Consider the following 12,457-nt stretch of genomic DNA (forward strand, 5'->3'; position numbering starts at 1 on the left):
CACCCTCTGACACGAAAAAAAAAAAAAAAAAACACTCGGAAAAAATTGACATGTATATACAGTTTCATTGCAAATCAGTATTATGGTGATCATACTAAATATTATTTTTTTTCTGTGCACATATGAGGTACATATCGCTGCCATGAAGCCTCCATATAGTGACAGTTCTCTGCCCGCTTCACTGCCGTCACGCGACCGCAGCTCAGGTTTTGCTTGCCTCGTAGCTACGCGTGTTTTAAATTACTGTAAATTTGATAGTATATCGTCATAGGCACAGTCCCGAGTCTGTTGAGAAAAGTAGAACACTAAACCATGCTCGCTAGATTTGTGTGGTGTTTTTGTCTTTTTGAGCAGCATTTGATAGGCTCCACGTTAACAAATATGTGACAAAGTCGTTTCCTTTCATTTTATGACTCGTTCACCGCATAGTCATTACTGGAAAGTCAAGTTAGCAGCAAGCTAGGTCAGGAACCGGAGGACCGAATCACTGAACGGGAAGTGACAAAACTCAGTCTTTCCCCCCTGCCTGCACGCTGGCTGCTTATTGGCCACACGTGGAAATGAGTGACATACGCCATGATTCTGTTTCCGCTCCCTCCCCTGCCCGCGATGAGGCTGGCGTCTGATTGGTCGTGTGCGATGTCAGAAAACGCTGCCGCTTGCTCAACGCCCTCCCACGCAGCGAACAAGCGCCACCAACTTCATAGAACGAATCAGTGCAGATGGTGATTAGTTCGGTCTCGTTCACCCAAACAATTCGTTCAAAAAGAACGAATCGTTCGCGACCGATACAACACTAGTTGTGAGACGTTTATGCTGTATTCACAATGCAATGCAAATTGCTATTTGTGCTCCACACATATTTCGGTAAGTTTTCTTTCTTTTAGTGGCAATTATGTGTCTCTTGTTTTATTTTGGGTAAGATATGTACAGATACAGTGGGGAGAACAAGTATTTGATACACTGCCAATGGGTTTTGGCAGTGTATCAAATACTTGTTCTCCCCACTGTATATGTTATACAGTAAAGGCGAGTGGACACAGGCGCGCCGTTTATTGGCATAAGCTTCTCCTTCACAACAAACATAAGTATCGTTGAGTGAAAGCACAACAAAAATAATATTCCTATCTCTCTCTCTCTCTCAAAAAAAAAAATAATGTTCTCAAAAAGAAAAGCACTTCAGTCTATAGTAATGAGGCCCTATTCTGACACACAGTTAAACAACAATGCTAAATAAACTGGCATTCCATATCAATTTAGCTATGCAAAATACACGTAAAACTTTTCACTCTATTTTTATTATTGTTATTTTTATTCTTGTTATTATATTAACTCTACTTTTCATTGTAAATTTTACAAATTTTATTAAAACGAAAACATGAAGAGGGGTTTTAATATAAAATTACTATAACTTGTAACTATTTTTGTTATGTACTTCCCTGATCTAAGTACATGTAAGGCCGAGACTTGAATGGAACAACACTTCTTTATTCAGTGTGCTTCTCATCATATATGTCACAGAGACATAACAGAGATTCCTTTTTCTACTGTAATACCACACCCACAGGAAGTGCACACTATGGCAACAGCAGTGTGACATAAATATGTCACAACATTTATCGTTTAAGAACTACAAGTCTTTCTATCCGTGGATCACTTTAACTGAAAGAATGTTAATAATGCCATTTGTGGATTTATTGTTACAATAAACAAATACAGTACTGATGTACAGTATGTTGTATGTATATATCCGTCATGTGTCTTATCTTTCCATTCCAACAATAATTCACATAAAAATGTGGCATATTTTAGAGATGGTTTGAATTGCGCTTAATTGCGATTAATTACGATTAATTAATTTTTAAGCTGTAATTAACTCGATTAAAAATTTTAATCGTTTGACAGCCCTAGTTTTAATATAAAATTACTATAACTTGTAACTATAACATTTATCTTTTATGAACTACAAGTCTTACTATCCATGGATCACTTAAACAGAAAGAATGTTAATAATGCCATTTGTGGATTTATTGTTATAATAAACAAATACAGCACTTATGTACAGTATGTTGTATGTATATATCCGTCTTGTGTCTTATCTTTCCATTCCAACAATAATTTACAGAAAAATATGGCATACTTTAGAGATGGTTTAAATTGCGATTAATTGCAATTAATTATGATTAATTAATTTTTAAGCTGTAATTAACTCGATTAAAAATTTTAATCGTTTGACACCCCTAGTCTTAATGCTAGAATCAAGGAGGAAAAGACTCCAACAATCAAAGTGGTCAGGGACGGATAAAATCAGTTGTTCAATATGTTGAGTAAAACTGAACATGCATCGTTTTTGTCATTGCATGGTGGATGGTGATCTGCTCGTGTGACACTTTTAGGGTCGTGATGGAAAATGGCGGTCTGAATGGCCACAAATAAAGATCGCTTATGACAACAAAAAAAATCTTGTTTGTTCAAAACGTAGCCTTTAACCCATACAACCTCTGCAGTACGATCCTTCCCAACTCATGTCTTTCACCCAGTCAAAAAAAAAACCCTCTCATTTAATGGGGTTGGTGTTGTCGAGTACTCTGCTGTGGTATTGTAGTAGTATGTTTCTACCTTTTGTACACATGGTGCGGGTTTGATTGGAACCTACTACTCACTCATGCTTGCAATGCTTTTGTTCGAATTGTCCAGTTTCCTCCCACTTGACCAAAATAAGCATTATGGGTAATAGCTGTGAATGTCAGTGTGAATGCTTGTTTGTCGTAATGTGCCATGCGACTGACTGACTGGGTGAATGTTGCCTCCCGCATAAAGCCAGCTGGCTTTCCACTGACTTCCTAAAGCGGAGAAGTGACATAGAAATGCATGTATAACACTGTAATTCTATTAGCTAAAAATCAACTTCATGACTTGTTAGTGCGAGTAGCTGATAAGCTTATCTACTAAGCTGATCTACTTCTGCGTACATATTAGGGATATCCTGATCCAAAATTGGGCCGATCATGTCATTCTTACAAAGGTTCTGAATCGGATGAAAAGTATCGGGGTTTTTAACCCTTTACACTCCACGCTGTACAATCGGGGATGCCTGCATCCCCTTAACTCATTTGCTCCCAAAAACGTACAAATACGTTCTATTTTTACATTTTTCAGTGTCCCAAAGACATATTTATACGTTAAAAAAAAAATTAAAAAAAATTAAGACATCTCTGGCTTCTGATTCAATTTAGCTCCAAAACACAAAGCTGAAAATACATTTTAAAGCAATAAAACTGGCCACTGGAGGGCAGTAGCGAATTTGGTAAGACCCGCAACCGGATTCAATGGCAACGAAGGGCTAAGCCGCACGGCCGGGCGCCGGTGGAAAACCGAATGGATGCCAGGCGGCGGACGACCGAGCAGAACAACCGGTAGGACGCCCGAGCAGAACGACCGGGACCACTAGTGCAGCGATGATGCCTTTGAGTCTGTGCTGCTCGTGAGCAGAGCCCGCGGAGACTCAAAAAAATTCATCTTTACGAGACAGACGGCGATGAGGGAAAAGTTTAACCGGCTGTCGTGACCGGAACAGTGTCATCTTTCAGTTAGTTATGTGTAAATAAATTGTTACTCTGCTATCAAAAGCTATATTTGTCTTGTTGTTTATCTTATTTTGTGGAAAGGAAAACGTTATTCAGATGTTTGGGATGTAACTAAAGCAAAAAATAGCTGTGTATAAGTCAAAGTTATATTTGAAATGTATGCTTTCACAAAAAGCTTAATTTCTCCGTTTTTTCATCAGAAATTGGAAAATTGCTCAAACTAAGCTATTTTCTAATGCTGATTTCTAAAGAATGGAAAAATATATGAACTGTTTTTTTTCTGCTGAAAGAAGAGTGTCTTATCTTTCTTTTGGTGGGTTCCATGTTTATATAGCAATAGAACATAATTTTCTGTGGGCCTTGCAAAATCAGTAAAAATCCAGTAAAACGGCCGGGAGTGAACTGCCTTGCTCTGGTGAAAATGGTTGGGAGTGATTGAGTTAATTTCTGTGGGCTGTAACGTCTGTAGTACTTGCAAAAAAGTATTGTGCGACATTATTTGCTCTGATAGGGAGGTTCAGAACATCTTAGCTTTCAATGTGCACTTTGGACTTAAAGTTGTAATGTGAAGTAATTTCATAACATGCCAAATAGGGTCACAATTAAAGTAATTAAACATTGTCCAACAAATAAAGCATGAAAAAATAATTTATATGTTGTATATTTGACAAAATAATCGCGTTTCCGAAGTTCGAGCCTGAAAGGGGACGAACCCAGAAGTGATATGTCACACTGAGAACAGCGATGGCAGCGCTCCATACGGCCGCCATACAAAGCCCTTCAAACAATGATTCAAACAGTGATATAAGCAATAGATCGAACGCAAAGGAGGAGATCCAAGTTTTTGAAGAGTAGGAGGAAGAAGAGGAGCTTGGAATTTAATGTTGGACCTAACATGTATTAGCCAGACGCTAATCAGGATGCAAACAATGTGCCTAGACTACCTGACATGGAATGGAGACAAGACCCATCGAGATTACAAGATTGGTAAGATATAGGGTGTTATTATTTCCATGACTTGAAGATGCAGGCATTTGCACATAATTTTATGTTTTTGTCTATCTGATGACATTGTTTAAAAAATAATAATCAGACTGCATGTTCATTTTGGCAGATCATGCAGCCCTCGTGCATATAAAATAATAATATAAAAATGTTGGGGGGAAAGAAGGAGATGAGTCGTTGATGGCTTTCTCCACTTTATTGTGGCAACAATAAGAAAACAAAATAATAGCGGACTGCCACCACATTCGTTCGCGAAGTTTTGCTTCTCGCTCATCTCCGCCTCGCCTCGTACTACCATCTAGTACTACTACCTGGGGCTATCGGCAGGAAGTGGCGTCTAATGTCGTGAGGAAATGTAGTTTTTTTCACACAAGCGAACAGATTACAAAGCACCACTTCAGTGTTGTCCCGAGACTACATTTCCCATGATTCACTGCGGGACTTGAGCTGTCAACGCTCACATTTGACAGCATTCTGCCGCGGTCCTCCTCGCCAGCTGTTTGCTCGCCATTCATGCTCGTTTGCATTTGATCGCTAGTCTGATACACTCTCGCTTTTTCGGTGATGTCTTTTGTGTTTATTCGTTATTGGACCGTTTTTGTTCACCACTGTAAATAAGAGCACTGAAGCAAGAAGGGGTAAGTCGCCATTACTGTTCAACCCGTTTTCTCCAGTTTTTTTTTTTAGCACAAGAGGCTAGGTTAGTGGCTGTCTTTTCTTCGTTCTTTTTCATGATCAGGGTTTAGTTAGCGGGTGGGGTTCAAGTGTAGATTTCTTTTGTTTGTTGTTTTGGCCTGGGCTTACCCTGAAGCCACGCTTCATCTACATTTTGTACATATTCATTGCGAGTTTGATTGTTGTGTAAATTTTGTGCCACTTGTGAAATTGTGTGGCTCGTTTTATGTTACGCCCTTCGCGAGCCGTCCTTGGGACGTAACACTAGCGAACACAGCAACAACTATGCCACGACTATTGCCATGAGTTGGCTTTCGGCTAATGTCGCTAGCGTCTACTGTACATTCCACAACAGTTGGCCGCTCTGCTTTGACAAAGTCATCAGTCATCTATTAAAAAAAAAAAAAAAAAAAAATTTCGGACTACAAGTCACAGTTTTTTTCATAGTTTGGCTGGGGGTGCGACTTATACCCTGGAGCGACGTATGTGTGAAACAGTGACGTGCGGTGAGGTTCATGGTTGGTGAGGCACTGACTCCTTTAGTGTCAGATTTCCAAATATATAAACAAAAAAGGGTAGCTTTTTCAATTGGCTACTGGTTATTTCATATCTTATCAGCATTCTTCACAAAACACGCACACACGGTACATATTATCGATACGTAAAAGTAAGAAAATAACATGCATTTGCTCTACACCCTCAATGTGTTGGTCGTCGCAATTCTATAATTCATGCAACATAAATGAGAGTAAAGAGTGGTGTACAAAACCACAGAATTCAATTCTGACCTTTAGTGAAATATTCAGTTGTTTTTAAAACTTTTAATTCTGATACTTTAATCAATTTATTACAGATTGCTAAACAAAAAGTGTGAAAAGAAAAACAAAGAATATTTTATTTAAGGCCAAAATTTAGTTTTTAAAAATTCTATTGTATTTTTCTTGGTCTAAGCTCTTTTTTTTTTTTTTTATAAGATTGAAATGAAAACTGTTGGTTCAGATGATACACTGTTCGATTCAAACCTTTGTTTTCAAAAAAATACTAAAGAAACATTTTGAAAACTTCCTGATTAAATGTCTGGTTTTTATTAGCAAACATATACATAATGAAAATAATTCACTTAATAATGGCAGGGTCAATTCTGTCCTTACAACATATGAAACTATTGAAAGATCTAAATTCTCTATATAACTGAACATTATATAATGCAAAAAAGGTAAGGTTGCTTAAAAGTTGGTGGGGACAATTTTAGCATCCTGAAAAGTTGGTAGTGTTATGTCCCTACCGTCCCTATGCAAACCTACGCCCTTTTTGTAAAAGTCCCCCTTATTTTCCTTTACTTTAAAAAAAAAACATCTCTCCGCCTCAATGGAGAGGATTGCTTCAATTAGATCGTTCTGTGTTCTATTTGACAAGCCAGAAAACACAGTGGATGTGTCCAAAAGCCTAGCTAACCTTTCATCTTTCTCAGCAAAACCATGTAATCGTTCTACATATATGCCACGTTTAGAAGAGCTACACGCTCATCGTTACCACGAAATGTTAATCCTGTTTAGCTAGGATGCAGGTTGCATTAATGAGGTCTTTCAAACTCTTTTCTTTACCTTAGCACTGAGGATGCTACCGTTGAGCTTCCGCTGTTCGTCAAAGCCAAATCGATCCATGAGCTTCCAAAAGTTTTTAAAGCAATCAGGCTTTGAATGTGAGTGGTCGAGCTCTCATGTTTGCTGAGGCTTCGTGGTAGTTTTTTAATGTCACAATATCTCGTGTTAGTCCAGACATTGGCACAAGTTGAGAAGAAAAGGCAGGGAAAGCAGCAAAGGCGATTTTTCGAAGGACAGCCACATAGCCAGTCTTTTCGGGTGTACCAGTCCGTTTGAAAAGCGCAAGTTATCTTCTGTCTCGTAGTTTGAAGCAAACCTTTTAGCTCCGGTGTTGTGTTAACCGCGTCCACTTTTAACGGAAAGTCCAGTTTCACGTACGCCCTTAGGCTATTTATTCATTTCCTTATGATTTAAAAAAGTCAATGTTTGCGCGATCTTCAAAATATTTTCCATTTCACTCTGCATAATATAAGTTATTTGTACTTACTATATTTTTCTGAATGTATGTTGCTTATGTCTTTATTATTAAAAAAAAATAAAGAAAATAAATGTTTACATTAACTTCAATTTTAATATACATCCTATGAAAGAAAATAAATGTTTACATTAACTTCAATTTTAATATACATCCTATGTTCTTAAGTAGTTAAAATTGAGATTTGGCATTTAGTATGTGAGGAAATGAGGAAAAATAAAAATTAGGAGATGGAGGTTGGGGTTATTGCTGTTTTTGTTACCTTTCAAATCATTCAAAAAATACAATTTTGAATGAAAATCAGTTTTTGTATGTGTTATAGAAATAACCGTGCCAAAAACAGTTTTCATTGCATTTCAGTAGTTTTAGGAGGTTTGATCCCCCCCCCAAATGAAAATAAATAAATAAATTCTGGCTCCGTGGCGAACTTCACGTCGGGGAGTTACGGCAAGAAATTGTAGTCACTTTCACCCCTGATTATTACATAATTTCACATGTTATTTTGGTGTTTTGGAGAGACATTGATGGTTTGTATTGTATATATTGTATTTATATTTTAAATTGCCTTTCAAGATGACATATATCTTCCATGTGTTGGATTTTTATCAAGTAAACTTCCCCCCAAAATGCGACTTATACTCCGATGCGACTTATGTTTTTTGTCCTCTTCGTTGGGCATTTTATGGCTGGTGCGACTTATACTCAGGTATGCTTGTAGTCCGAAAAACATGGTACTGTATATCGCAATGTTAATTTGTTCCAATATCGTTCAAGCCCAAGTTAAACTTTGTTTATTTTTAAGGGCAAAAAAGTAAAAAAATAATCCAGAAATACAACGGCCAAAATATACAATAATATATAAGTTTCATACTCCGCTAAGCATTGTAAAAGTGCAGTGCCGTAATATGTTTGGAACATTTTTTTGGAAAAAAAGATTCGCAAAATCAGGTGACTCAGACTCGGATGCGATCGGGACGTCCCAAGTACATACATGATTCAATTTGCAACAAACTAAACAAGATTGCTCTCAATATTAAAGATAGGATTCAAAGTATAAAATTGCTTGCAAGAATTATGATTAATACCTGTTAGGAAATGAAAGCTACCTTTTCGTTAGTGTGTCAGTCCTACATTTTAACTGCCATTATTAAACATAGTCTATTGGAACCCATGGTAACCAACTGAATAGGAACAGACCAATGTGTCAGGATATTATCAAATGGATCACTTTAAATCTTATTGTGTTCTGTTAAAGATATACTCACAACTATAGTATTATTTTTTTTCCCCAGGCCAGAATCCTTAATGTTGCTGAGTTCACTATGGATGACTGAGGTATGTAGGAGTATAACACATATGACATCTATTCATTTTTCAACATTGACGTCAAGAAAGTAATACACCCGCCAGTCATCCAGTCAGTCAGCCATGCGTACAGTTTGAGTGTTGTTGTGTTGAGCACAGTGACTATTGGTGAGCTGTCAGTGGCTCTAACACACATCCTGATGTGGTCTAGCCCCGCGGCCTGTCAAGAGGAAGAAGAGGAAAGAAAGAACAATGTGTTGTGGAGTGTGTGCGTGTGTGAGAGCAAGTTGGAGAACAGTGTGGGTAGATCAATAATAATCAGCTGCTGTAGAAGTGGAAGGTAATTCAACGGGAACTGATATGCACTAACATGCTCAAATGTGCATGCACAGAAGAACCTGAAAAAAATACGGTACGTATAGGACAGCGCCAAACAAAAGACCATGCATTATACACTCACACTGCACAAATCAATTTCAAACAAAAGCGCTTATGCATGCTCATAAAAGGTCCAAACGAAAAATGCACACATCAAATGCAATCGATTTTTGGAATAAATTAAAGCCCCCCCCAAATCCAAATCTCAATGCCTCCTCACACTTTTGATCCCCCCCCACCCCCCCACCCCACACACACACACTTATTGTTTACCTTTTTGATGTGGTCTTGATAATATCAGACACTTTTTGTATGTAATCTGTAGCAAGCACCACTATCTCCTCGTCTTCAGAGATGTTGTCATGGAAAATTTTATCCAGCAGGCGTTTCCAGTGAAGCTGTGGTCAGATATTCATTCACCAATTAGGAATACAAATATACATTGGCATTAATAATTTGAGCCAGTTTTTGTTGTTGTTGTTGCAAGCTTTGGGCTATCTGAACTGAGTAAATGGTAAACTGTAGAATACTTCTTGAAACTAGGTCAGATGTCTCAAATGGTAATTTCATTCTCAAAATAAGTATTCTATCTGCCTATCACAGTATTATTTATGTTTTTACATTGTTTGTGTTTGTACGTTTCTCCAAATCAGGAACAGAGGCAAATCAAGGGAGTGAACATTAGCTTTGCTGAATCTGCAATCACAAGATTGAGCATACAGAATCACACGATTAGTGCATTAACGAAAACAACGCCGCTTTCATCAAATCATTTTTAAATCCACAAACATATTTTGGACGAAATGCAAAATAGAGTACGCTTCTGCTTGCGTTGAAAAAAAAAAAAACCTCTTACACTCCTCCAAACCTCAATTTTTTTGGCGCACATTACAATGTCACTTTCTAAACCAACTCAATTAGTCAGATGTTCTATTATACTGTATATGAATATCTAAGAATGCATAATCACAGACTTCAATATAATATGTTTGTTTTAGACTAGGCCATTACCCTAATGAAAACTGAGGCAAAGATTCATAAATCAATATCCAGTCAATATTTTATATTGTGATATTTCTTCCGTAAACGCCACAAGAATGGTGGCAAACTGCCTGCTGCACTGCGGGTCTACTCCTCACAACACAAAATGCAATATAGAGCAATGATTGCAAAGTGTTTAGAATTAAGTAGGCTTTACTGTAGTGCGTGCCCTTTTAATCATAATGAAGAATTATAAAAAATATATCTAATCATGTCAGTTTTCCATTATGGGGAAAGACAAGATCAAGTGCATAACAGCAGAAGGAATCTTGTTTAAAAATGTGAAAAACAGAATTTCATTTTTATGATGTGTGATAGTACAGAAAAACAAAAATTAAAGCCAATACTTTCAGATAGTGGGCGAAATTGTTGTAAGCAGACACTTTTAAATGCCAAAACTGTTTCAGCCAATCAAATGTGAGTATTTCAGATAGTTCACCATTGCTCGTGATGTCAGTTATACCCACATTTCCCTCGCCTATTCCTATTGCGATGGTGATGTGGTCTACATGTGAGACGTCACTTACACTGCTGGCCAAAAGTATTGGCACCCCTGCAATTCTGTCAAATAATGCTTAATATCTTCCAGAAAATGATTGAAATTACAAATGCTTTGGTAGTAATAATCTTCATTCATTTTGCTTGCAATGAAAAAACAAAACAAAAAAAAGAATGAAAAAAAAACAACAACAATAAATCATTATCATTTTACACAAAACTCCAAAAATGGGCTGGACAAAAGTATTGGCACCCTTTGTCAAGAAGAAGAGGTCACCCTGGAGAAATGCCACACTAGCTTTAAAACAAAAGCAAGATTGCAGAGGAGCAGAATGCAGATGGCGAAAAAACAAACTCCTGTTTTTTTATGATATCTACAAAGAGAGTCTTCGCATATACAACCACGAACTGAAAAATGCTAGACAGTCATATTTTTCAGAGATCCTTAGTAGAAACACCAAAAATACCTGCACACTATTTTCTATTGTTGACAAACTGACAAACCCACAAGCATCAGTGCCTCCGGAATTGGCATATTAGGTGTCCTGTAATGATCGCAGAATTCTTTACACAGAAAGTACCAAAGATAAGACAGACTGTGTGCAACTCCGGATTAACAATTGTTACACTAAATGCCTCCCAAAATGTCCCCATGTCAATCTGAGACATTATAGCCTCTTGGACTATGCCACTTTAACAGAAATTGTGTCAAAATTAAAGCCCACAACATGCTGCCTTGACATCCTTCCTTCAAATTTATTCAAAACTGTTTTTCATTGCATGGCCCCAGACATACATACTTCAGATTATAAATACTTCTGTCCAAACAGGAGAGTTTCCACAGACTTTAAAAACTGCAGTAATAAAACCTCTTCTTAAAAAACTAATCTGGATGCCTCAACCATTAGTAATTATAGGCCAATATCAAATCTGACATTCCTGGGATGATGCAATGATGAAAACAATGATGCAAAACAATCTTTTTAACTTATTTTAGTCTGGATTTCGGCCACAACACAGCACCGAGACCGTGCTTATCAACGTCTTAAATGATATTTGTCGGAATACCGATGCAGGCAAATAATCTGTTCTGCAACTATTAGATCTCAGCGCCGCATTCAACACGGTTGATCACAACATACTACTCAGCAAATATGTATAGTGTGTAGGGCTTACTGACACTGTTATTCAGTGGTTCACATTATATTTACATGATAGGGATTTCTTTGTGTCAATTGGAAACCATCAGTCAGAACAAACCAAATTCACAGGTGGAGTCCCTCAAGGGTCAATTTTTGGACCACTCCAAGAACAAGAACCAAGCAGGGTGAGGCAGCATTTATGTATTATGCTCCTCACCTCTGGAACAATTTACTTGTAGGTCTGAAGTATGCTCAAACTGTTAGCTCCTTTAAATCAGGGCTAAAAACGCTTTTGTTTAGCACTGCATATCCATAACTGTCTATATATTTCAATCTATTTGCTTTCTATTGCTCTTGTGCTTTATCTCCATTGCTGATTTCAGTTATTATCATTAGTAGTAGTATGTTTTATTATAATTATAATAATTATTATTATTTTTGATGATCATTATTATTATTATTATTATTTTATTTTTTTTCTATTTGTGATTAAATGAGATTTTTATGCATAATTTTATTTCCTGTTTGGATTGTATTTGTTTTTACGTTCTATTTATTTAATGTGATTTTTATGATCTTCATGTGATGTAAAGCACTTTGAATTGCCTTGTGTTGAATTGAGCTATATAGATAAATTTGCCTTTGCCTTTGAAATATCATGTAATGCTTCTCTAATTTGTGTAATTAACAGCACCTGTTACTTATCTGTGGCACATAACAGGTGGTGGCAATAACTAAATCACACTT

At 37.0% G+C, this 12,457-nt stretch overlaps 1 protein-coding gene across 2 annotated transcripts in view; it reads right to left on the minus strand.

The window, feature by feature from the left end:
* Positions 1-12,457, minus strand: part of LOC130918004 (endothelin-converting enzyme-like 1) — an 89,819-nt gene that overhangs the window by 57,423 nt on the left and 19,939 nt on the right. For both annotated transcript variants that reach the window (XM_057839839.1, XM_057839838.1), the window contains exon 6: positions 9,303-9,427. In XM_057839839.1, the coding sequence (XP_057695822.1) occupies positions 9,303-9,427 (125 nt within the window). The remainder of the gene's footprint in view (positions 1-9,302; positions 9,428-12,457) is intronic.

The sequence above is a fragment of the Corythoichthys intestinalis genome, chromosome 6 (genome assembly GCF_030265065.1).
Source record: "Corythoichthys intestinalis isolate RoL2023-P3 chromosome 6, ASM3026506v1, whole genome shotgun sequence".
NCBI lineage: Eukaryota > Metazoa > Chordata > Actinopteri > Syngnathiformes > Syngnathidae > Corythoichthys > Corythoichthys intestinalis.